Source organism: Pygocentrus nattereri, chromosome 5 (genome assembly GCF_015220715.1).
Source record: "Pygocentrus nattereri isolate fPygNat1 chromosome 5, fPygNat1.pri, whole genome shotgun sequence".
NCBI lineage: Eukaryota > Metazoa > Chordata > Actinopteri > Characiformes > Serrasalmidae > Pygocentrus > Pygocentrus nattereri.
The window spans coordinates 19822589-19848419 of record NC_051215.1 but is presented as its reverse complement, the minus strand read 5'-3'; the positions used below and the strand labels follow the sequence as shown (position 1 = coordinate 19848419).

General features: G+C 41.1%; 1 protein-coding gene across 2 annotated transcripts in view; it reads left to right on the top strand.

Annotated features, from left to right (window-relative positions):
* Positions 1-25831, top strand: part of LOC108441704 (signal-induced proliferation-associated 1-like protein 2) — a 213688-nt gene that overhangs the window by 138384 nt on the left and 49473 nt on the right. For both annotated transcript variants that reach the window (XM_017721372.2, XM_017721373.2), the window contains exons 10-13: positions 7646-7903; positions 11195-11350; positions 12405-12514; positions 14008-14090. In XM_017721372.2, the coding sequence (XP_017576861.1) occupies positions 7646-7903; positions 11195-11350; positions 12405-12514; positions 14008-14090 (607 nt within the window). The remainder of the gene's footprint in view (positions 1-7645; positions 7904-11194; positions 11351-12404; positions 12515-14007; positions 14091-25831) is intronic.

Sequence of the window (25831 nt, the reverse complement as noted above, 5' to 3'; positions counted from 1 at the left end):
GTGAGATTGATGGAGAATGTGTTGTATAGGGTTCTATGTAGCACCAAAAATGTTTCTTTTATTGGTACATGCTTGACATTATAACTGTAGCAGAACACTTTTTGGTACTCGATAAAACACATTCTCCATCAATCTGAAGAACCCTTTCACTATGCGAAGAAGCCTTTAGTCATGCAAAGGGTTCTTGGAATGTTGATGGTTCTATATAGAGCTATTTTCTTTACTAAAGAACCCTTGAAGAACCATCATTTTAAGTGTGTAAAGGGTGTTTAACTTATTTACACTCAGAAAATCAACAACAACATGAAACGTTGTCATGTATGCCAGGACTGATGTCACACAACAGTTTTGATCTTTAATCAGCATCTGCTGTGTTATTCAGATTCTTACTGGGAGAAAAAAGGACAAAATACTAATGATGTCAGAGTTTCCCCCCAATATTAACATTCAAATATAAATAGATTTTCCTAATTTGACTTTTCGAATCATCCGTAGTTCCAGACTGAAGCCCAGCTGTGGCGCTGTGACTGTGGCAGTAATGGAAAGTTATAAATATATTCAGCTTATTTAGTCCAATTATAAAGCTGTAACTCAATGCACTGCTTTTTAAATAGAACAAAATCCTACAAATAAGATGCACTTAATCTCTAACTACACAAAATAAGTCATAATATAGTTGTTTGACACCTCTAGAAAATATAGACTAGAGTAAACAGCATCTTTTTCAGAGATAAAAAAAAAACAGCCCAGAAAAATCAAGTTGTCACGCTTTCCATGCGGAGTAGCAGCACTCAGGAAGAGTGAGTTCATTACCTTATTCATGCAAACTTAGCGTATACTGAAATCTTGATACTTTTGGGAAATATTTAGTTTTTACATTCGATTTGATCAACGCAGTGCACATAACCATACACATGCACATAACCATGACATCCTGTTTGTAATCAGTGAACCAAAATCAAATATCCTGCATAGTTACAGGGCTGTACAAAAATTAGAGACCACCCTTTAGCAGTGGAACTCTCATTGGACGCCACCTTTTAGCAAGCCACTTTTCTGTCCTGCTAGATCTGCCACAGCCAACTGTAAGCCCTATTATTGTGAAATGGAGCAACAACAGCTCAGCCATGAAGCGGCAGACCATAAAAACTCACAGAGCAGGACCGCCGAGTGCTGAAACGCACTGCAGCTATCCTGTTATCACTAACTGCAGACTTCCAAACTGCCTCTGGAAGCGACATCAGCCCAAGAACTGTGTCAGGATCTTCATGAAATGTGTTTCCATGGCTGAGCAGCTGCACACAGGCCTAAGATCACTATGCACAATGCCAAACATTGGCTGGAGTGGTGTAAAGCATTGCCACTGGTCTATGGATCAGTGAAATTGTGTTCTCTGAAGTGATGAATCAGCTTCTCTATCTGTCAGTCTGATGATAAATCTGGGTTTGGTGGATGCCAGGAGAACGTTACCTACTGAAATGCAGAGCCAGCAGTAGAGTTTGGTGGAGGAGGAATGATGGGCTGGGCTGTTTTTCAGGGTTTGGGCTCTCAGTTCCAGTGAAGGGTGATGTTGATACTACAGTGCAAAGACATTGTACACAGTTAAGTTTTTAGGTTTGTGTCAGCAGTTTGGGGAAGACCTTTCCTGTTCCAGCAGGACTGAGACCCTGAGCACAAAGCAGCTCCATAAATACATGGAGTGACCAGTTTGGTGTGGAGGAACTCCAGTGGCTTCACAGAGCCCTGACCTCAACCTGAACACATTTGGGATGAACTAGAATGGAGATTGTGAGCCAGACCCTCTCGTCCAACATCAATGTCTCACCTCACAAAATCATTTTAGACTGAATGGACACAAATTCCCAGAGACACTCCTCTACAATCTTGTAGGAAGCTTCCCAGAAGAGTGGAGACTTGAGAGCTCCAAAGGGGGGACTAACTCCATACTAATGCCCATGGATTTGGAATGGGAGTCCAACAGGCTCATATATGTGAGATGGTCAGGTATCCAGTGCTTTTGGCCTTGTAGTGTATCTTACTTAAATTAGATTGGGATTTTACAGTAGTCAGAGTGCACCGAGTGGCTGTATTATCTACTAAAATAGAAAAAAAAAATTTCTACTTTTCTACTTCTGGCGCCGGCGAGAGTGGCAGCCTGTTCGTGTTTTTCCGTACTTTTTGTACTTTTCTTCCTCTCTCTGTTAGTACGTAAGTTCACTGTGTGTCTAGCAAGTTGTTTTCTGCACAATGGACACCAAACTAGTGGAGTTTGCTCTGGTCCTCGCTCTACTTTTTTCTCTATGTTGGGCTAAGAGGAGACATAGACCTGTTCTCCCCTCCGTCATTATAGGGAATGTGAGATCTCTCCCCAACAAGATGGACGAGCTGGCGCCGCTGACACGACACCAGAGCGAATATTGCGAATGCAGCGTTATGCTGTTCTCAGAGTTGTGGCTCACAGTGCTAACCCCAGCCACGGTCGTCACGCTGGATGGCTTCCAATTCATACATGCGGACAGGACAACAGAGAGCAGAAAGAGGAAAGGAGGTGGGCTGGCAGTATTTGTGAATAATAGATGGTGTAAACCCAAGCACATCACTAAAGAGCAAATCTGCTGTAAGGACATTGAGCTGTTAGCCATTAGCATGAGACCCCTGTACTTGCCTAGGGAATTCTCGCACGTAATCGCGATATGTCTCCCCCCCCCCTGCCAACGCTGAGACTGCCTGTGAGATCCTGCACTGATCTGTGAGCAGACTGCAGACAGCACCCACAAGCCCTCCTTCTCATCTCGGGGGACTTCAACCACGCTTCTCCATCCTCCACTCTGCCCACCTTCACCCAGTATGTAACCTGTCACACTAGAGACAATAAAATACTGGACCTGTTTTATGCCAACACAAAAGAGGCATATAAGGCATCACCCCTCCCTCCCCTGGGAAGATCTGATCACAACCTGGTTCATCTCCTGCCTGTGTACAAACCTCTTGTACAGAGGGAACCAGCAGTCACCGCACAATAAAGAAATGGTCTGAGGAAACTGAAGAGGCTCTGAAGGACTGTTTTAGCACAACAATGTGGGAAGTGCTATGTGATCATGAAGAGGAGGACATAGGCTCCTCAAATCCTGCGCCGATCAGCTGTGTGGGATAGTGGAGCACATTTTCAACACAAGCCTGAAGCTGGGGAGAGTACCACAACTGTGGAAACCATCTTGTGTGGTGCCATTGCCGAAAAAGGCAGCACCCAAAGGACCTCAGCTTCAGACTTCATGTACAACTCACCAAACTGCCACCTACAGATGTTCTCTGATGACTCAGCAATTGTCGGCTGCATCACAAATGAGGATGATGGAGAGTACAGAGAACTCATTCAGGACTTTGTGGACTGGTGTATGCGGAATCACCTACAAATCAATGCGGGGAAGACCAAAGAACTGGTGGTGGATTTCCGCAGGCGTACTCATCCCCCTCCTGTAGTGAACATCCAGGTAACGGACATTGAAAGAGTGGACTCTTATAGGTACCTGGGTGTGCACCTTAACTATAAACTGCACTAGTCAGACAAAACTGCTGCACTTTACAGGAAAGGACAGAGCAAACTCTACTCGCTCAGGAGATTGAGATCGTTTGGAGTGCAGGGGCCACTCCTGAGGACCTTTTTTGACACAGTGGTGGCATCAGCCATCTTCTATGGAGTGGTCTGCTGGGGTGGCAGCATCTCCACTGCAGACAGAAAGAAACTGGTCAAACTGATCAGGAGGGCCAGCTTGGTCCTGGGAACTCCTCTAGACCCAGTGCAGGCAATGGGAGAAAGGAGGATGCTGAACAAGTTGGCATCCATGCTGGAGAACGACTCCCACCCCATGCATGAGAATCTGGCAGCACTGGGCAGTTCCTTCAGTGACCAGCTCCTTCACTCCAAGTGTGTGAAGGAGCGCTGTTGCAGGTCCTTCCTTCCTGCTGCTGTGAGACTGTTCAACCAGCACTGCTCCCAGTAGACCATACACACATACAATATACACACATTCAGAATGTAAATATTTTAATTGTGCAATATGTTCATAAGGGCAATGCAGATCTTATGCAACTTTTTTTTTATTCTGATTCTTATTTTGTTGTAAATAGTCTAGAGATTTAACTTTAATTTTTATTATTTATTATGTTTATAATGTTTATACTGTTTCCCATTTCTGTTACTGAGTGCCTTACTTCTATTACTCTGCTGCTGTAATACTGTGAATTTCTCCGCTGTGGGACTAATAAAGGATTATCTTATCATATCTTATATCAGATCGGATCAGTATCATTAGATGTTTTTGGGTGGTGGAGCGGGCCCGGCTATGTCTGCATGTAGAACTGTTGAAGTCTTTGTCCTCTTTGATTAGACAAGCTTCCTAAAATGAGACGAGCGCTCTCAGCCCTCCTTCACTCAGGGACCTGAGCTGTCAGTGTCCCAAAGCAATCAGACCTGGCCTCTCTGGTGTGTATGCAAAAATCCTCCCTGCTGGATTAAGCTGAAAGTGGATGTGGGTTTGTTTGAGGCCGGATGCATGTGGGCAGGGGTCTGAAGGGCAGAGCATGGATCTGCCTGGGAAGGCAAACATAATAGCAAGCTGGTTAACATCCACCCCCCCCCCCCCCACTGTTTCACCCAAAACTAACGTTGCGTGTAATGATAGAAGATTCTACGGTCCAGAACCCGCGCGCTGTTGTCGATGGGAATGAGCCAGGGCAGTCCAGTCCAGCCCAGGGCTTTGAATGGTGCTTAAGCGGCTAGTTGAGGCTCCACTGAGGCAGTGAATATGTTTTCACATGTCTTTTTTTTTTTTAAACAAACTCCGCCTTTTTAAGCAAGCAGTGTGCACTGACGAGGCCGAGCACAGGCGGGTTCCCTTTGTGTTTGTGTGTGTGGGTGGAATTTTGAGGGTTTTCTCTGTGAAGAACCCTCCGGAGGCTGATGTTTTGTTTGGAATGCCTGGCTAATACAGATAGAAACATGCAGACACTGGCAAGGTAGCCCTCATTGTCCTCCTTTGCAGTGCAAGGTCAGCTGTAACCAGAGGTCAGCAGGGAAATATCTGCAAAGGCAGACCAATTTGAAGCTGCTTCTGCTGATGGAAAGGATACCTGCCCGTGTATTAGTGGCTTACTTCTTTAGCATAATTGGTGTTGGTTGCCTGGAGCCATGCAAACGGCAGATGCCCTGCCCTGCCGGAGCACTTCACGCGAACAATAGTGGCACTCGCTCGGATGTGTTTGGTAGAAGAATTTTTCACTTAACCTGAGTGCATGGCCGGATTTATGCTTTCTCTTTTTAGCCCTACATGCTTATATGTCCTGGATTACGTCCACTCGTCTTTATCTATTTGTTTATCTGTCTATTTGTTTGTTGTCTACTCCTCCCACTTTTTCACTCCTTTTCTCACTACTACTTTTTTATATGAATTCCATTCCATAGGTTTGTAAAATCCAGTTGTCCATTCAAAGCAACACGGGGTAAAATTGAACATAAATTCACAGCAAAGTACAGCCTCCACACAGGGGGGTTAGTTTAACATGCTGTTAGTGCACAATCAGAGAATCCTAAATGCATAGATTAATTAAAAAAAAACAAGCTATAGAGGTTTTTCGATTTTTCATTATAATACTTAATTATGACTTAATTTTTGTTAAAAAATCATTTTTATGCATGTCGCTGCTGTCGGAACAAAACCTCGTATCGCCAAAACAGTAACTGTACAGGAAAAGAATGAAGCCTGCCTTTACATGTAAGTCAGTGGAGCCAGACTTTTTTCAAAATGGTCAAAAGCTGAAAACAAAAATGCAGATATGAGGTTTTGTTCCCAGAGCAGCTTTATATTTTATCCACATTTGGAAAGCTTGTCTGGTTTGAGACAACATTGAAATGTATTGAATTAGTTGTGTTTGCTTTGATTTACCGGACGTTCCTAGCTACTGTTTCGACTCAGGCTGTTACAGTGCACCTCTGGGGCAAGTTGTATTGGCACCTCTTTTGGCTTTATTCTTCAGAAACAGTAGGAGGTGCAAACAGAGTTCATGCTTTTATTCATAGCAGAGATTTAAAGGCTGTGTAAAAATGAATGATCTTAAATCCTTAATCATGTTCAAATACTTTCAACATTACTAAGCAAGTGAAGGGGTTGTGTCCCATTTGATATTTAGGCTCTTGTTTTTTTTTTGGATATAATTTAAAAAATAATGTGAGAAAGTCAAACATAGTATTGCAGTTGTTTAACTTTTACAGTGGAGAGACTTGATTACTCAAATCACAGAAATGCCCCATCGAAGATCGTTCTTCAAGGCTTCTTCATTAAAGAGAGTGGTTCTATATAGAACTGTGATCATGCAAATGGTTCTTTGGATGTTTATGGTTCTACATAAAACCATTCCCTTCATAAATAGAGATTGGGCAATTTTGTACGGTTCAAGAGATTCAGAGATTTAAGTTTTATTGTTATACAGCAGAACAGGCAGTTACATTGTACAATGACATTCTTGCTTTGCTGTTCCTCCATTCACAAAATATAATCTTAATATAATCTTAGAAGAAAAAATAGAAAGTAAAAAAAGTATTTTATGTGCAAAGTTGAAAGAAATATATATGCAAGTATGTAGAGCAACAGTTCATGAAGTGCATGTTGCCAAGTAACAGATGTAAACAGTAGTGTTCTGTGAGGGGAAGGCTGCTCCTGAGATGGAATGTGCAGTGTTGATCACACGCTGGAGAGCCTTTCTGTCCTGAGCAGTGCAGTTTCCATGCCCGACCATGATGGAGCTGTTAAGAACACTCTCGAGAATTTTGGCTGGCATGCCAAATTTCCTCAGCCTTCCCAGAAAGTACAGTCACTGCTGGGACTTCCTTATGACGTTCTGGTGCTATATATATATATAACAAAAAAGGTTCTTCTATTGTTATGATGTCAAGCTTGTAACAATAGAAGAACCCTCTTGGTGCTAAATAGAGCCATTTTCACAAAGGTTCTACATAGAGCTATGGATGCTCAAAGAATTATGTACAGGTTGAAAGGGTTCTTCAAATTGGAGAATATGGTTCTGTATAGAATCAAAAATAGTCCTGCTGTTGTTGTGATGTCAAGCTTGCAACGTTAAAAAGAACCATTTTCACATGGTTCTGTCTGGATACGTACACAATACATTCTCCATCAATCTGGATAGCCATTCTACCATGGAAGAGCCAGTTAGGCATGCAAATGATGAGAGAACTACTGTTTTCATGATTTTGTTTCATGACCGAAGGAAGAGTTACATTAATGCTACATTAATAGCCTGAGCTCAGTGGCTAGGCTATCAGTTCAGATTGGGTAACACCACAGAGATTCCCTGGAATTCCTGTGGTGTGACCCAATCAGGAATTGTGTGTTGTGCATAATGTAGGCTGGGTGTAGCAGTAAAGTGCAGTAGGCTGAGGATTATAATACTGCAGTACAGAATACTGTATAACACAAAAATAACTAGACGTCACTAAGGGTGTAACATGGAACGATATCACAGTATCTGAGCACAGTTTAATCTCATTTAATCATCAAACTTTGCATTTGCAATTTTACCGTTTGCTTAGAAAGTGTATCTTTAAAATGGCATTTGCTGTTTCTGTGTTTAGGGGCTGTTCAGAGCTGTACCGCATCCCCATGGTGGAGTACAAACTGGACAGTGAGGGCACGCCCTGCGAGTACAAGACACCCTTCAGGAGGAACACCACCTGGCACCGGGTGCCCACCACTCCAGCAGGGCAGCCTCTACCGAGAGGGTCTCCCACGCAGTGCCCTGAACGAGGCCAGTGCCAGCCCATCCTCCAGCACAGCCAGGCCTCCATCCCACGCAGCACATCCTTCGACAGGAAATTGCCAGACAGCTCCAGGTATTCCCACAGTCATTTCTCCCTGTATACCTAAAGTCCTATCTCCAGGTATTCCCACAAGCCTTTCTCCAGGTACTCCCACAGTCCTTTCTCCAGGTATTCCCACAGTGCTTGCTCTCTGTATACCCACAGTCCTTTCTCCAGGTATTCCCACAGTCCTTTCATCAGGTATTCCTGCAGTCCTTTCTCTCCGTATATACCCACAATCCTTTCTCTAGGCATTCCCACAGTCATTTCTCTAGGCATTCCCACAGTCCTTTCTCCAGGTATTCCCACAGTCCTTTCACTAGGCATTCCCAAATCTTTTTTTTTTTCAGGTATTCCCCACAGTCTTGCCTCTACATAATCCCAAAGCCTTTCCCTAAGGTATTCTCACAGTCTTTTATTACAAACTGGTCACTAATCCATTTCTTCAAAAATGTAAATTTTGTTTTAGTAATTTTTAAATTGTGTAATCCACTTATTACAGTAATCATTGGATATGGATCTCAGAATCATTTGGCCGACTTACACTCATCATAATAAATGAATGTCCTCTTGGTCAGACACCAGTGTTCACCCATTTTTTTTGTTGCCCTTTCATGTGTTGACTGCTGTTATTTTCTTCTGTGCTACACAAATATAGTTTTAAGGACAGCACAGAGGAAGACTGCCTCCCTAATGAGGAGGCCTAAGCCTTTCAGATGCAGTTTACTTTAACCCAGTGGTTCTGTTTTCACTCCAAAGCCCCATGTGGTGCTGATGACCTTTATCTGACTGCAGGCTCTGTGAGAGCCAGTGTGGAGGAGGGTACAGTAATAAAGGATTAATACTTCTGCTCTTCATCACTCATTTACTCGCTCACGCAGGAAAGCCCACCGCTAATTAAACATTCAGCAGAGTTGGAGGCGGGGTGGGGGGGTTTCCTCTAAGATGGGTCTAAAGCACATATTACTAACTGGTGGAGGGAAACTGTATGTAAACTTGCATGTTGCCTGTAAGGCTGGTGCTGGGAAAGGTGCAGGTGTTGCAGGTCTGGGCGACAGGGCGATATTTTCGGATATTGTTGGTAATGGACAGCTAACCCAGTGGTGATGTGTAAAAAGTGATAATTGCCATTTTGGTAAAAGAACTGAGAGAATTAGAGATGAATTTACCATTAAACAGCTTGAAAAATATGTTTTGAGTTCCTGTTTAAGAAGTGTTTGTGAGAGAGAGAGAAAGACAGATGGACACAGAGAGAGACAGACAGACAGAGAGAGAGAGAGAGAGAGAGAGGTTTGTTAAGAAACTGTTTATTCAACTTATTTCTCTCTGCTACACATTGTACTGCTGGCTTTACTGAACAGATTCCCCTTTAGTTGCTTCACGTGAATGGAATTAAAAATAATTGCTAACATGCTTCAAAGTGACTCTCCGCAGTAAAAACACACAAGTGAGTGAAATGAGTTTCTACTGAAATGCACCACAGAGCGCCATAGAAAGTCATTTTTACTTGTAGCCGTTAAACTCTATAACTCCTCCCTCAATGTACAAAAACTCAGAGATGCAATAATTTGAACTGTTTTATACAGTATGTTTAATTTTTATTATAACAGTCACTGCCACTTACTGTATTTGTAAGAATTTAAACTTGTACATATTGCAAATTTCTCTTTTTTTGTCTTAAATTATTAAAGTGTTTATTCTTTTAAATAAATGCCTGCAACTGTAACAACTGCAATTTCCCTCTGGGATCAATAAAGTATTCTGATTCTGATTCTGAAAGCTCAGTTGCCTCTAACCTGGAAAGAAAGTTCCTCTGATCCTCGTCTGCGGCCGGTGCATAATGTTTTATTTACTTTTACTCCTAAAACACGTGATAATGGGGTCTTTAAAAGCTGCTGTATTATTGATGATTATGCAGCATTATAGGTAATTGCAAATTGCAAAGGTAATTGCAAAATATTTTTATTAATTTTAGATATTGCCCAGGAATATGCAGCGCTAGTACTTTGACCAAGTTTTAGTCGTAGTTAGTGGAACCATTGGTCATTTTAACTGTGGTAAGATTTAAATGTTTGTTTTGTGAAATACAGTGTAGGTGTTCTGTTATCAGCCATTTAAAATGAAAAGCAGTAATCTAAGCTTGCTGTGAGTAAACGAAAGCTCTTTCCTCCTCCACTTTCAGGAGGGATGTGTGTGTGTGGGTTAATGTTCAACACTCGCTGGACTTTAAAAGAAAATTTTCAACAATGACATTTTTGTTTACTTTGGCAGCAATACGGCTAGAATGACGGGTCTCTCATCTTTCTGCTTAAAACGTGTTGTGTTCATGTTGAGATTAAGTATGTGCTCCCATACTCTGTATAGGGAACACTAGCTACCAAACGTTTATACTGAGAAGGATATTCAAGTTGAAATGGAATTGGTTCCTGCAGTTTTGTAAACACAAAATTACAACATCATAACCAATATTTAAATACTGTTTTCAGGCATGAGTTTAGAAATAATAAGTTTAAATGTCCTACTAAGACAGGAGTATATGTGTTTTTTTGTTTGTTTTTTTTTTTTTCTTTTCATTTCCTCTCAGTGATTGGAGAAGAGAGAGAAGAAATGCACAATTCGCAGAAGTGACAGATTAGAGGACGGTCAGTGTTGGGGGACTGACCCACAGAGTTCATTTTCTCCATAATAATTCATTTTCCCTCAGCACTCTTAGCGGTGAAGTAGTGTTTCTGTGGTACAGTGTGAAGGTCTTGGCGGTTAGCTTTCTTTGAAAGGTGAAAAGTTTGGTAGCTAGTGTTCTGTATACAGAGCAATGGTGTACAAACTTAATCTCAATGTAAATACAACACGCAAAGGCAAAACCCACATGAGAACCCACACCAGCAGGAGCTCAAACGGTTTAGAATCAGGACCAAAAACAGGCTGAAGACAGTGAGACACTGAAGGCTTTTTGAAGGATTTGTCTTGTGTTCAAATGACCTGATGGACGACCTGATGGCTACTACACGAGGAGATGGTTTGGCGGAGCACTGTAAGAGATACGCTTTAATATTGAGAGAGAGAGAGAGAGAGAGACTCTGACTTGGTCCTCCATTAAGGCAGTAGATGGTTATGAGAAGAGTGAGGCAGTGTGTGTCTCTCTGGGGTTTCAACTCTGTTTCTGTCTGTGTTTTTCTCTCTGTCTCTGTAAATGAGGCCAACAGTGTGGATTCGTTCTTGACCATAACTTCATATTTCACTTTTAATGAACATAAAGCAAAAAGGAGTAGAGCATTTCTCTCTCTCTCTCTCTCTCTCTCTCTCTCTCTCTCTCTCTCTCTGTAGGGCTCTACAGGACATGGAGAATCAGATCACTCAGATCTCCTGCAGTAAGGCAGAGGGCAGTCAACACTACCGCAGCTCGCCCAGTAACCAGTCATCCTCCAGTGATCCAGGGCCGTGTGGGAGTGCCCCCTGGAGCCAGCAGCCTGGATACGATGGGTATATTACACAGATACTGCTCCTAAATCTCTACACACTGATTTAGAGAGAACCAGAGTGCATTACTGAAACCAGGTGTAGACAGAATAGAGCTTCAGTCAGACCTGGAATTTTGCTCCAAACCTTCAGTAGAACCTTAGATCCTTGATCTATTTTGTATATATTAAATTAATAAAACCACATTTTATTAAAGAGTGTTCCAGCTTTTTTCAAAACTATATGACCAAATATATGTGGACGCCTGTTTATGAAGTTGAGGTGTTTCAGCCACACCTGTTGCTAACAGGTATATAAAATTGAGCACAGAGCCACGAAATCTCCATAGACAAACACTGGATCCATACTGAAAAGTATAATTTTAAATGTGGCACTTCTCATAGCATGACACCTCTATCACAAGTTAGTTTATGGGATTTCTGTCCTGCTAGACCTGCTCCAGCCAACTGCAAGTGCTATGTAAGCGTTAAAATTGCTTCGGGACCAATAAAGTATCCATCCATCCATCCATCAATCTATCTATCCATCTATCCATCATTATGAAATGGAGCAACAACAGCTCATCTATGAAGCGGTAGACCATCTATTTGTTACCTCACTTGCTCCAGAATACCAAACTGCCTCTGGAAGCAACATCAACACAAGAACTGCACATCAGAACCTTCGTGAAATGGGTCTCCATGGCTGAGCAGCTGTATACAAGCCTAAGATCACTATGCACAATGCCAAGCGTCAGCTGGAGGGGTGTAAAGCGCCACCACTGGACTCTGGAGCAGTGGAACCGTGTTCTCTGGAGTGATAAATCTTCTCTTTCTGTCTATCTTCATCTGATGATGAATCTGGGTTTGGTGTTGCCTACTGGAATGCAGAGCCAGCGATAGAGTTTCGTGGAGGAGAGATGTTGGGCTGGTCTGTTTTTCATGGTTTGGGCTCTCAGTTCCAGTGCTTAAAATTTCATCACCCCATTGTAAACGCCCCCCCCCCGTGTTCCTGCTCATATTAACACAACAGGAAAGCTGTTGGTGTATAAATCTAACCAAATCGGTCTGTCCTGCAGTTGCCAGTCTCCTGTACTGCACGAGCGCTCCTCTGAGATGCAGGGCATGCTAGGAGACGGTGACGAGCTGAGAGAGAGGGAGCCCACACTGGAGAGAGCGCGCTCTGCAGGTGAGACACAGTCACACATACACTGGGCTACAGTGAGCCCTGATTCAGGTCTCATTTGAAACGAAACACTCAAGTTATTTTCCCAACCATCAAAATTCTGGAACTTTCCTGAAAAAGGATCTTATAGCGCCAAAATGTGTTGTTCTTTTTATTATAATCGTATTTACAGCACCTTCACACCATGTGCAGTGAAGTTTGCAGAACTAAATCACATATGAACATATATACTGTGATGTTCTTCTTTACATCATGATTCTGTCACAGCTAAAGCGGTGAAGGAGTGTTAAAGATTCAACACACTGTTTCAGGAGTTCTGAGCTCTGACTGGAGACAGGCAAAATTATATTTCAAGCCTATTGTTATGAATGTTTTTGTGATTGTCATGGGAAGCACTTTTTACAACACTGAACATCATCTATCATTAAAAGATCACTTACTGCAAGCCTGTAAACAACAACAACCAGGTAAACAATGACTTAAACTGCATAGTAACAAGAAGCTGACTCAGTATCTTGTGAAGTGAGATGATCTTAAATCTAGTCAAGATAACTAAGATTTCTCATGCTGATATGGAAATAAACTTATTTTAAGATTATTTAACTTGGTATTAAACCTGCTTGTTTTAAGTGATTTTAGTAAGTGAAATGATCTCTAATATATACATATAGACATATATTACAAACCAGCAGCATTAACTGAGATCATTTTGCTGAATAAAATCACTTTAAACAAGTCAAAACATCTTGGAAATAAGTTAATCTTAAATGATCGTAAAGAAGTCTCAGAAAAAAATGTGCTAGATTTACGATCATTCACTGAGCTACACTGCAAAACAAAATAGTAAAATTAAAAGTGAATATAAAGTAAATATAGTCAATAAATCTAATATTTCTCCTGCGCAGGTTGTTGTGAGCTTAAATATTATTTACCTTATTTCTAGGCATTTTTATTTGCGTTTAAGTAATTTTAAGTAAAATTATCTCACTAAATTGGCAGATAATTTAGCTAATTTTAAGAAATGAGTATAAAATCAGCAAACTTATCTGCTACTATAGTAAATAATGAATAAAATTACTTAAACCTAGTAAATAATGTCTACAAACAGATATAGATCATCTTATAATAAGTGCACAACCATTTCAAAATGAGAAAAATATTACATGTAGACTAGATTTAAGATCATTCCACCTGACAAAATACCATTTTTTGCAGTGTATTGGTTTATTAGTTTATTTCGTACGGCTTGTTTGGTGCTCTTGTTCCTCGTTAAAGCTTTTGCAGGTGTATTTATCTGTTCTCTAAGCTCTGTGAAGCTGAATGTGGTGATGAACGCTGCGTATTGTGAAAAAGCCTTCAGGTGTCTTGATGTTTCACTTGTGTCCTCGCGCCTTGCCTTGGCGCTAAAGGTCAACTGCTATTAATACATCACATGTCTGCAGTCTTGCTTTGGGCTCTCAGGCTCACTGTCATCTTTCATGCTCTTCCCTCTTTAGAGGCCAAGTGGCACATGCCCTCCACCAAGATCCTCAACTCGTTGAAAGAGAGAGGCAAGGAGTCGCCCAACAAGCTGACCCGGGTGAGTGTCCTTCTGGCTGTAAACTCTGCTGTGGTCTCAGAGTCACTTCCATCCCTTACAGTCTCTGTGTGTGAATGGATACACATACTGTTCTATGCAGATAAGTTGTTTCATTTGCAGCCAAAACAGACAGTAACCCTCTGGGTTGATTCTCTGGATCTGTCCATCTCTTCTTAAACTCTCCTCTAAACTCTCTTCATGGGACACGATCCTCATATGTTTCATATCTAAACGCTCCGTTATCTTCATCACTACTTTCCAAACCCTCTGCAGCTGTAAACTCTTTGATGCCGTTTCATACAAGTCTCTGATGTGGACTGAATGAAGAATGTAGGGTTTCTGGTGTGACGGTCAGTCCTTAGTGATTTTCTGACTGTCAGTCAGTCAGTTTCACACAGAACGTAGATGGACACACAAATCCACCAGCTCCACAGTGAGAGGCAGATGATTGTATCTCAGCCCCTCTTCATAGGCTCATAACTTTGGATGTGAGTCTTGTAGCATCTTGTGATGAGATGGAAATGGAAAGGGCAGCTCTACAGATTCAGGAAGGGTTTGAACTGGATTTCTGAGCTGGATCATCACAAAGAGACACATAGATACACGGACAGAGGATTTGGCATGAGGGTGAGTTCATGGGGTTCAGAACATAGTTTATTTTTCATCATCAGAAAAAAAGCCAAAACATGTTTTACAAAAAATCACAAACTAAATCTGAAATCAGCTCCTAAAAAGAATCTGCAGACACACCTCCAACGTTCAGTCTTAGAAGGTGGTTGATGATTTTCTGCTTCACGCCATCTGAGTACTTGTTAATGATCTTAGCCGTTTTGCTTGATTTCGTCATCTTGCTGTAAAATAGTATTTGGCCTGAGCATTTTCCAGAGATTTATTAAAAATGATGAAGCTGTATTCAAAAGTTTAAACACCCCTGAGGATATTACACATTTTATTGCTTCTTTGAGAGTAGACAAGTAAACAGATCCTCTACAGAGACGCACTGGGAGACGACAATTTTCTGTAAATTTCACTGCACCATTTTTTTATTTGCTGAGCTTAACATATTGTGAAAAACATGTTCAATAAACTTTTGTACACGCCACAATTTGTTTTTTTCTTACAACCTCATAAAGAATAGAAAATATTAGATATATAGACTGCGTTGGAAATGATTTCTCTTGTTAAGATATCATTTTTGCAAACTGATATTTCTCTTGGCAAGGTTATTGTAAGATTATGATAAGACTGTTAAACCACTTTCTGGGCTTTACTAATTTTAAGTAACTTCATCTAATAAAATTGCCGCTATATATCTCTCAAATCATTTCATTTATTTTAAGAAAAATGCTAGAAACAAACAAAATTGTCTGCCAGTACAGTGAGATCATTTCCCTTAATAAAATGAATAAGCAGTGTGTATTAAGTCTGTCTCTGTATAGGATGTATTACTTCTTTAGACAACAATAACACAGAACTTGTCTGGTGCTTTACTGACGGTTCTAAGAGTCTTATTTGCGTTGGCGGTTCTCATACTGCGCTCGGATCAGTTTCTTCTGGTTCTGTGGTTTTGCAGTTGGTGCTTCGACACTGTGGAACAGCCTAACTTTAAATACTAGAAATGCCTCTCTTAATGTTTTCAATTCAAGAAACCAACCATTAGGGGTGTACTTTGTGTACTTCTGGTGCCGGTCCCAAGCCTGGATAAATGGTGAGGGTTGCATCAGGAAGGGCATCCGGCGTAAAATTTATGCCAGAACTATCATGCAGATCACGAATATGATTGCCATACCGGATCGGTCGAGGCCCGGGTTATCAACGACCGCCTCCGGTGCTGTTGACCAGCAGGGTGCCGGTGGAAATTGGACTACTGTAGGTCGAAGACCATCAAAGAGGAGAGGAGGTGGGCGGGTTAGAAGGCAGCGAGAGAGAAGGAAAGGCAGGAGCGTGGAGGTTAGAGTGGGGACTCTGAACATAGGGACAATGACTGGTAAAGGCAGAGAGCTTGCAGACATGATGGAGAGAAGGAAGGTAGATATTCTGTGTGTCCAGGAGACCAGATGGAAAGGAAGCAAGGCTAGGAACATTGGAGGTGGATTCAAACTGTTCTATCATGGTGTAGAGAGGAAGAGAAATGGAGTAGGGATAATCCGGAACAGCTTGGGAAAAGTGTTCTGGATGTAAAGAGTGCCAGACAGGATCATGAGCCTATAGTTGGAGGTTGTTAGTGTAATTTTGAATGTGGTCAGTTCATATGCACCACAAGTTGGTTGTCAGAGGAGAAAGAGGAATTTTGGAGTAAGATGGATGAAGTGGTAGATGGTGTCCCTAGAGAGGAGAGATTAGTGATTGGTGCAGACTTCAATGGACATGTTGGTGAAGGAAACAGAGGGGATGAAGAGGTGCTGGGTATGTATGGTGTGAAAGACAGAAATGCGGAAGGTCAGATGGTTGTAGATTTTGCAAAGAGAATGGAAATGGCTGTGGTGAACACGTATTTTCAGAAGAGGGAAGAACACAGGGTGACATACAAGAGTGGAGGGAGGTGCACACAGGTGGATTATATCCTTAGCAGGAGATGCCACCTAAAGGAGATTGGAGATTGTAAAGTGGTACCAGGGGAAATTGTAGCAAGGCAGCATAGGGTGGTTGTCTGTAGAATGAGATTAGAAACAAAGAAGAGGAAGAGAGTGAAGACAGAGCCAAAGATTAGATGGTGGAAGGAGGAGGATGGTTGCAGGCAGTTCAGGGAAAAATTGCAACAGGCCCTTGGGAGCAGTGAGAGAAACTGGCGAGAATGTGTTGGGTGTTTCGTCTGGTCAGAGGAAAGAAGACAAGGAAAGTTGGTGGTGGGATGAGGAAGTCCAGGAGAGTATTCAGAAGAAGAAGGCAGCTAAGAAAAAGTGGGATAGCCAGAGAGATGAAGGAAGTAGGCAGGAGTACTGTGAGGCTAGTCGCATAGCGAAAAGAATGGTGGCAAAGGCAAAGGCTCAGGCCTATGATGAGCTTTATGAGAGGCTGGACAGTGAAGAAGGAGTAAAGGACTTGTATCGTTTGGCTAAACAGAGAGATAGAGCTGGAAATGATGTACAGCAGGTTAGGCTGATAAAGGATAGAGAGGGAAATGTACTAGTGAGTGAACAGAGTGTGTTGAGTAGATGGAAGGAGTAATTTGAAGAACTAATGAATGAGGAAAATGAAAGAGAGAGGAGGACAACGGGGGGAGAGATAGTGGATCAGGAAGTGCAGAGAATTAGTAAGGTGGAAGTGACGGCACCTTTAAAAAGGATGAAGAATGGAAAGGCAGTTGGTCCAGATGACATACCTGTGGAGGTATGGAAATGTTTAGGAGAGAAGGAGGGTGGACTTTTTAACCAGGTTGTTTAACAAAATCCTGGAGAGTGAGAGGATGCCTGATGAGTGGAGAAGCAGTGTATTGGTCCCCATTTTTAAGAACAAGGGTGATGTACAGAGCTGCAGTAACTACAGAGGTATAAAGTTGATGAGCCACACCATGAAGGTATGGGAAAGAGTTGTTGAAGCAAGGCTAAGGCGAGAGGTCCAGATCAGTGAGCAGCGGTTTGGTTTCATGCCCAGAAAGAGTACCACAGATGCAATTTTTGCGTTGAGAGTGTTGGTAGAGAAGTACAGAGAAGGTCAGAAGGAGCTACATTGTGTATTTGTGGATCTAGAGAAGGCATATGATAGGGTGCCAAGACAGGAACTGTGGTACTGTATGAGGAAGTCAGGTGTAGCTGAAAAGTATGTTAGGGTGGTGCAGGACATGTATGAGGATAGTGAGACAGTGGTCAGATGTGCAGTTGGAGTGACAAATGGTTTCAAGGTGACTGTAGGGTTACATCAGTGATCAGATTTGAGCCCTTCATTGTTTGCAATGGTGAGGGACAGGTTGACAGATGAGGTCAGGCAGGAGGCTCCATGGACCATGATGTTTGCAGATGACATTGTAATCTGTGGTGAGAGTAGAGAGCAGATGAAAGAGAATCTGGAGAGGTGGAGGTTTGCACTGGAGAGGAGAGGAATGAAGGTCAGTAGAGATAAGACGGAATACATGTGTGTGAATGAGAGGGAGGCAGGTGGAAAGGTGAAGATGCAAGGAGTAGAGGTCATAAAGGTGGATGATTTCAAATATCTTGGGTCAACCATCCAGAGCAATGGACAGTGTAGAAAAGAGGTGAGGAAGAGGGTGCAGGCAGGATGAAGTGGGTGGAGACGGATGTCAGGGCTGATGTGTGACAGAAGGATAGCAGCAACAGTGAAAGGGAAGGTTTACAAGACAGTAGTGCGTCCTGCTATGATGTATGGTTTGGAGACTCTGTCTAAAAGACAGGAGGCTGAGCTGGAGGTGCCGGAGATGAAGATGCTGAGGTTTTCTTTGGGAGTGACAAGTAGATTAGAAATGAGCAGATCAGAGGGACAGTGAAGGTGGAGCAGTTTGGAGATAAAGCCAGAGAGGCCATGTTGAGATGGTTTGGACATGTGTTGAGGAGGAATAGTGGATATATTGGGCAAAGAATGTTGGAGATGGAGCTGCCGGGTAGAAGGACAAGAGGTAGACCTCAGAAAAAGTTTATGGATGTAGTGAAGGTGGACATGGAGATGGTTTGTGTGAAAGTAGAGGAGGCAATGGATAGGGCAAGATGGAGGCAGATGATCTGCTGAGGCGACCCCTAAAGGGAGCAGCCGAAAGAAGAAGAAGAATGTTTTCAATTCAAGAATTAAAACAGACTTTCTCATACTAACATTCTGAAATCTTATGAACACTTTATTAATACTTTTATTTTGTTATTTATTTTGTTTTGTTACTGTTATGCTTTTTCTATTACTGTTTCTGTTCTTTTTGATAAGCTGTGTAAAAAAAGAAGAAAATGTTCAAATTTATGTAAAAATTATATCTAATCTCACAAATATCTCCTGAAAAATTGATGACATTTACTTAATGGCTGTTTCACTTGAAATTAAACAGCTAAATGGTGGTCTGTGACTGCACACGTGTTCTGTCTACTTAAAAATTGAGTTCCTCAGACTTAATGTAATTAAGTTTTTTTTATATATATAAACACAAAGTGTATACACATACCTCCAACACTGCACACCCCCCCCCCTTCTGTCTGTCAGTGTGTATCAGCTTCAATGTGATAAATGAATGGAGATAAGGTCATCCTGCCCTTGGTGCTGCTGTTCAGTTGTGCTATCAGAGAAAACTACAATCTACGCGGTGTGAGGTGGCAGTATTTCAGTCACTGGCTTGCCTTAGTGTACATATAGCCTGTCTGTTACTTTCTTTGTCTTTCTGCAGGTGACAAGTTCAGAATCCAATGCCCTGTAGAGAGCCTCAGATGCTTGGACCAATGGGAGAAAGTTACCATGGTGCACTCTGATAATAAAACACAGGGAAAGAAATAATTGCTATAGAATGACTGAGGTCATTGAAATTCCAATATAAAGCTTTTAAAAAATGACTGCTTTCCAGAGTGTGAAAACCTATTGCTTACCATAGCAAGGTCAAACGTTAGTGTGTACAAACTTTGACTCTGTGAAATAAGTGTTAAATCTGATTTTTGGATTTTTAATCAGTTATCGTAAATAGAGGCTATTCTTAAATAACCCCACCGGTCTGCTGAAAGGCCTATACTGACTGCATAAGCATGTGGTGCTTGGACCCCAATGATTGCCACTTGCAATGCAATGTGTAGCCTTGGGTTACATGACTCTGGTCTTGGATTTCAGCACAATTTGGTGATTTACCTGCTCAAACAAGTAAATGACTTAATCTCATAATAAGCTTATAACAATCTCAACCTAATAAATGTTAGATATATTGATTAGATTAGAAGATGCTATTTTTGCAGTGCACTTATTTACATTTTTGTAATCACCATTTAAAAGCTTTTAAAAAAAGAAAACAAAACTGATCTGAAGGCTTTTTCATGTGAATCTGCTGCTTGGGAGGTAATTCTTCCTCAGAATTCTCCTTGTTGACTGGAGGCCTCAAAATGAAAAATTCCTTCAGGCTACTCAATTCATATGAGTGCATATTCAGTCAGGCGATAACATGTTTGTACGCTGCAAAAATGTCTCAAGTAAAATCTTTTATCTAGTCAGTATTTCTAATATGTCTCATTTGTCTGCTGTAAGTTTATTATAAGCTTTTTCCCTTATTTTGGAACCCTTCAACTTGTTTAAAGTAATTTTATTACATGTAATGATCTCATTATATCAGTAGATAAGTTTATCAGTTTCTGGCATATTTCTCAAAATAAGCGAAATTCATTTTACTTGATAAAATAAGAAAAGAATAAGAGAAAATGGTATAATGAGCTTAAAATAATCTCAGCATGAGAAAGGTTACTGAAATGATAAGTGAAATTATCTTAAATGTAGTCAATATATCTAATATTTCTCATTATAAGGCTGTTATAAGAATATTGTAAGATTATTATAATATTAATTGTTATTTTTAGACTTAAGCAGCCAGTCAGATTTTTACCAGGGCCCATACCCCTGAAGCTGTACCCCTGCAGCCGCACCCCTGTTGCCCCACCTCTGCAGCTGCACCCCTGTAGCCCCACCCCTGCAGCAAAACTCCTGTAGCCACACCCCTGTAGCCAAACTCCTGTAGACCTAACCTTTTAGCCAAAATCCTGCAGTCCCAGCCCTGCAGGCCCAGCTCTGCAGCCCTGCACCCCCAGCCCAGGCAGCCTCAGCCCTGTAGCCACACCCCTGCAGCTGTACCCCTGTAGCCCCATCCCTGGATCCGCCCATGTGGTATTACAGCCCATCACATGACGAATGAGGGACGGATAGCAGCAGGAGTGTCTCTCAGGGAGTCGCTGTAGTGAATGCAGTGAGTGAAGTATCAAGGCGTGTCTGACTTCCTGCACAGTCGGCTCATTATTCATTGTAGAACGTGCTTTTGAACTCCATGAATAATAAAAAGCTCCTCCTCTGTAGAAGATTGAGGATACGCCGCACGCGGTGCTCGCTAAATGACCAGTTTCAGCCATCAACCCGCTTTTACCCTCCTCTCCGAAATGCTGTCCTCCTCGTCTCTCCAACGCTCGGATATGCTGCAGGCGGCGCTCTGCCAGATCTCTGAGGATCTGCTGTCTTTTGTCTGCACTGTAATTACTAAAGGCACTGGAAATTTGCATACATTACCAATCGCAGATTTGCTTATTATCTGGCAGTAATTAGTGGCGCTGGACTCCAGGGCGGCGGCGTGTGGTGTAAATACAGATAGACGTGCTGGTGAGTTGGGCTAATCAAGTTGCTATAAACTGTCAAAAAGAATGTTTTGCAGTAAACGAGCCCTCAATCATCACCGGATGTTAGCAATATATTTCAGCATGAGTTATGAGTTGTGTAATGTGTTAAAATGCTACCGCATGGAATCTTGAAGCTGATGACTACTGATTAATACATAGCTATGTTTTTAAACAAACCTTTTGATGGTTTTTAGAAGCTATATTTGTATATATGAACAGTGAGTATGTTACTATGAAAATAGATAAATATATACACTCCACCACCTCCCGACCCTGACCCCCAACACCTCCCGCCCCTGACCATCAGGCTTGGCTGATATGTACAGTTGCGTATCGTCTACGTAACAATGAAAGTTAATGCCATGGTTACTTATAACTGTGCCTAACGGTAACGCGTATAGTGTAAATAATGATGGTCCTAAAATAGAGCCTTGCGGAATTCCAAATCTTTTGAATAATTGGAAGATAAATTGTTTACACTGATGAACTGATAACACTCTGTTAAGTAAGATTTGAACAATGATAGGGCTGTCCCTATGATTCCAACCATGTTTTCTAACCTTTCTAGGAGAATATTGTGGTCTGTTATATCAAAAGCTGTGCTGAGGTCAAGTAGCAGGGATGCGTAGCCTTGATCAGAGGCAAGAAGAAGATCATTAGTTATCTTAACTAGAGCTGTCTCAGTGCTGTGATTTGGCCTGAATCCAGATTGGAATTTTTCATATATATGGTTCTTATGCAGATGTGAACCAAGTTGTTGGGCCACAGCTTTTTCTAAGATCTTCAATATAAATGGTAAGTTAGAAATAGGCCTGTAATTAGACAAAATGCTACCATCAAGATTTGGTTTCTTCATCAGAGGTTTGATAACTGCTAGTTTAAAAGCTTTGGGTACATTTGGGTACAGGCTAAGGGACGTGTTTACTATAGTTAAAAGAGGGTTTATAATAACTGGTAATACTTCTTTGAGTAATTTTGAGGGAATTGCATTGAGTGTGCAGGTTGTGCAATTTGCAGAGGAGATGATCTCTAGCTCTAGTTGTGGGAGTGGGTAAAAAGTTTCCAGCCTTTCTTCTACAACTGTGTTTTGTTTTATATCAGCCATGTCAGATGACAGCCAAGTTGGATTTATTATTGTGGGTTGAATTTGTTGTCTAATATTTTCAATTTTATTATTAAAGAAGTCAATAAAAAAATTCACTGGTGAGAGTTGTTGGAATTTGTGGTTCAGTACCTGCCTGATTTTTTGTGATTCAGGAAATCACACTAAACAGAACTCTAGGATTATATTTAATATTCTTGATCAGCAAGGCCAGATATGCTGAGCAAGCTTTAGTGAGAGCACTTCTATACTCTATAAGGCTGTCCTTCCAGGCAGAGCGGAACACTTCCAGCTTGGTCTATCGCCGTTTCCACTCTAGTTTCCAAACTTTTTGTTTTAAGGCACAGGTTTTATTGTTGTACCATGGGGCGAGCTTTTTCTGGCTTATCCTTTTTATTTTAAGTGGCGCCACATTTTCTAAATAATCATTTAGTAAATCTAGCTCCATTGGGTCCGATGGAGTGGAGACTGGGGTTGATAGTTCTGGAAGGTTTTCTATGAATTGTACGGTGGTAAAAGGTTTTATTGAGCGCTTTGTAGAATAGTGAGGAGACGTACATATATTATGGCTAAGACATAGCTCATACGAAGTTAGGTAATGACCGGAGATTCATCAGGTTTGTGGTAAGATGTTAAGCTTGTCTATGTTGAGACCTAGTGTCAAAACTAAATCTAACATGTGACTACAGTAGTGTGTAGGCCCTGTTACATTTGGCGTATAGAATTGAAGTAAATGTCTTTTTTAGTGGGTCATCTACCTTCTCAAAGTGAATATTAAAATCTCCTACAATTATTACTTTATCATTGCACACAGCTAGGTTTGCAGCGTAATCACTAAATTCTTTTAAAAATTCAGAGTAGGGCCCTGGTGGTCTCCTAAATGGTAAATAAAGAAAATGTGTTCTTTTTGTGACCAGATTTGTAATGTGAATGGAAAGGACCTCAAAGGAAGTGAAGGTGTCACATTGTTTCTGACTAATATCTAGGGTATTTTCGTAGATTACACATACTCCACCTGCCTTGCCTGATAATGTATGTAAATATGTAATGTAAATATTAAATAATGTAAATAATTATGGCCTACAGGGGTGGCTTCATTTAAAGCTGAATATTCATCTGGTCTGACCCATGTTTCAGTGAGACAGAAAACGTCAAATTTATGGTGACTTATAATTTCATTTACGTTGACTGCTTTTGAGTTTAGTGATCTTATATCGAGTAGTCCAAACTTCTATCATAGTGCTATCATATGAATATGGATATATGTTGATTAGGTTGTTTAAACGGGCTGATTGAGTTTTTCTATGATTAAATTTAGTTTTAAATTGGGGCAGAGACACAGCCTCAATAAAGTTGAACCTGGGTCAAGGCGGTTTGCAGATGGTCGGTTTAGCCTGTCTGTCTGTGGCCTTGTCCCGGCTCTGGTTCATCAGCAACTGTTTACACTACTCTGCCAACTAAATAAAAGACTATGAGCTATGCTGCAAGAAAGTAAGGCAGCACCCTCCCTCGTTGGGGTGGACACCATCCCTACCTATGAGACCAGGCTTGCCATCAAAATGCAACAAATTATCTATAAAGCCCACTTGATTTTCAGAACACCAGTTGGACATCCAGCAGTATAATCAAATATATATGATATCTATATAGAATCATGAGCACTCAAAGAACCCTGCATGATTAAAAGGCTCTTTATATGGTAAAATGGTTCTTCAGATTGATGGTGAATGTGCTTTAGATGGTTCTTTACAGAACCGTTTTCGAAAAGGTTCTATATAAAACCAAATCTGTTGTTGCAAGCTTGAAATCATAACAGTTGCAGTACCCTTTTCGGTACTATGTAGATCCATCTATAGCAGTCTGAATATATATAGAACTATTTTATTTACTAAAGAACCTTTAAAGAACCATCTCTTTTAAGAGTGTAGGAGTCAGAGTTCTACTAATATCCTGAGCTAAACGGTTCCAAAATCTAATAATGTACGTTCCCAAGCTTGTATGACGAGGTGAAGTATTTCAGTCAGTTTGTCAGTGTTGGTGCTGGTAAATGTGGTCTAGATAATATCTTATATTTGCGTTTCCCCAAAAACTTTAGAATGTTTCAGCATTTTTATTCATCAGTGTTCTGCTACTACAGTTCCCAACATGCATTATGCAAACTCGTCACACCACTGGAAACCCCTGTGATGTCACCCAGTCCTGACTGCCAGCCTAGCCACTGAGTCCAATTCCTACCTCAGCCGTTTAAAAGACTAGTTTTGTATCTAAAACAAACGAGTGAGTTTCTACCCCTTTAGCCACAGAAACAAGCTCCTCCTAACATCTTTTATTTCTGTTTCATGTTTTGAAAACTGTTGGAAGAATGTTTCTTTATACAACCCCAATTCCAATTAATTGGGTGGATTTTCTTCCTGGAAGGCAACCAATGCTTCATGAGCTTGCTTTAGTATTAGCAGGTCACACTTACATGAATCTGCATGTTTCATGTGCAATACATATAAGAGTAACCTAGGGCATTTCATTTAAAAGCAACATGGAAAACGTAGTCATGAGCGGCAATCCACGGGGTCCAAGCACTATTTCACAGGTAGGCCCCAATATTATAATTAGTTATGGTGTCAACATAAAGCAGTGAGTAAATTTCATAACCATGGCAACAGAAGCAAGCATTTTGTTCTTTTTACAGCTGTAAAAACAGACAATGGTAGCTTATACAATTTATTAAGACATTGATAACCTGATAACAGAGCTTGTAAGCTGCCTGTAGATGAGTCCAGTCAAATCAAATGAAATGCCTATCTGGTGTGACATCACAAACACAACTAACTGGCAGGCTGCCTCACTACGTTCTGTGTTCAATCCTCAAACCAGAAAAAGATATGCTGTTTAAGGCCTGAGCCTCAATTTCTATGTAATCACAATTAAAATCTGCAAGAAAAATCACAAATACAACCGCAATTCCAATGAAGTTGGGATGTTGTGTAAAACATAAATAAAAACAATACGATGATTTGTAAATCTTTTTCAACCTATATTCAAGTGAATACACTACAAAGACAAGATATTTAATGTTCAAATGGATAAACTTTATTGTCTTTTGCAAATATTCACTCATTTTGAATTTGATGCCTGCAACATGTTCCAAAGAAGTTGGGACAGGGGCATGTTTACCACTGTGTTACATCACCTTTCCTTTTAACAACACTCAATAAGTTTGGGAACTGAGGACACATTGCTGAAGCTTTGTAGGTGGAATTCTTTGCCATTCTTGCTTGATGTACAACTTCAGTTGCTCAACAGTCTGGGGTCTCCGTTGTCATATTTTGCGCTTAATAATGCGCCACACATTTTCA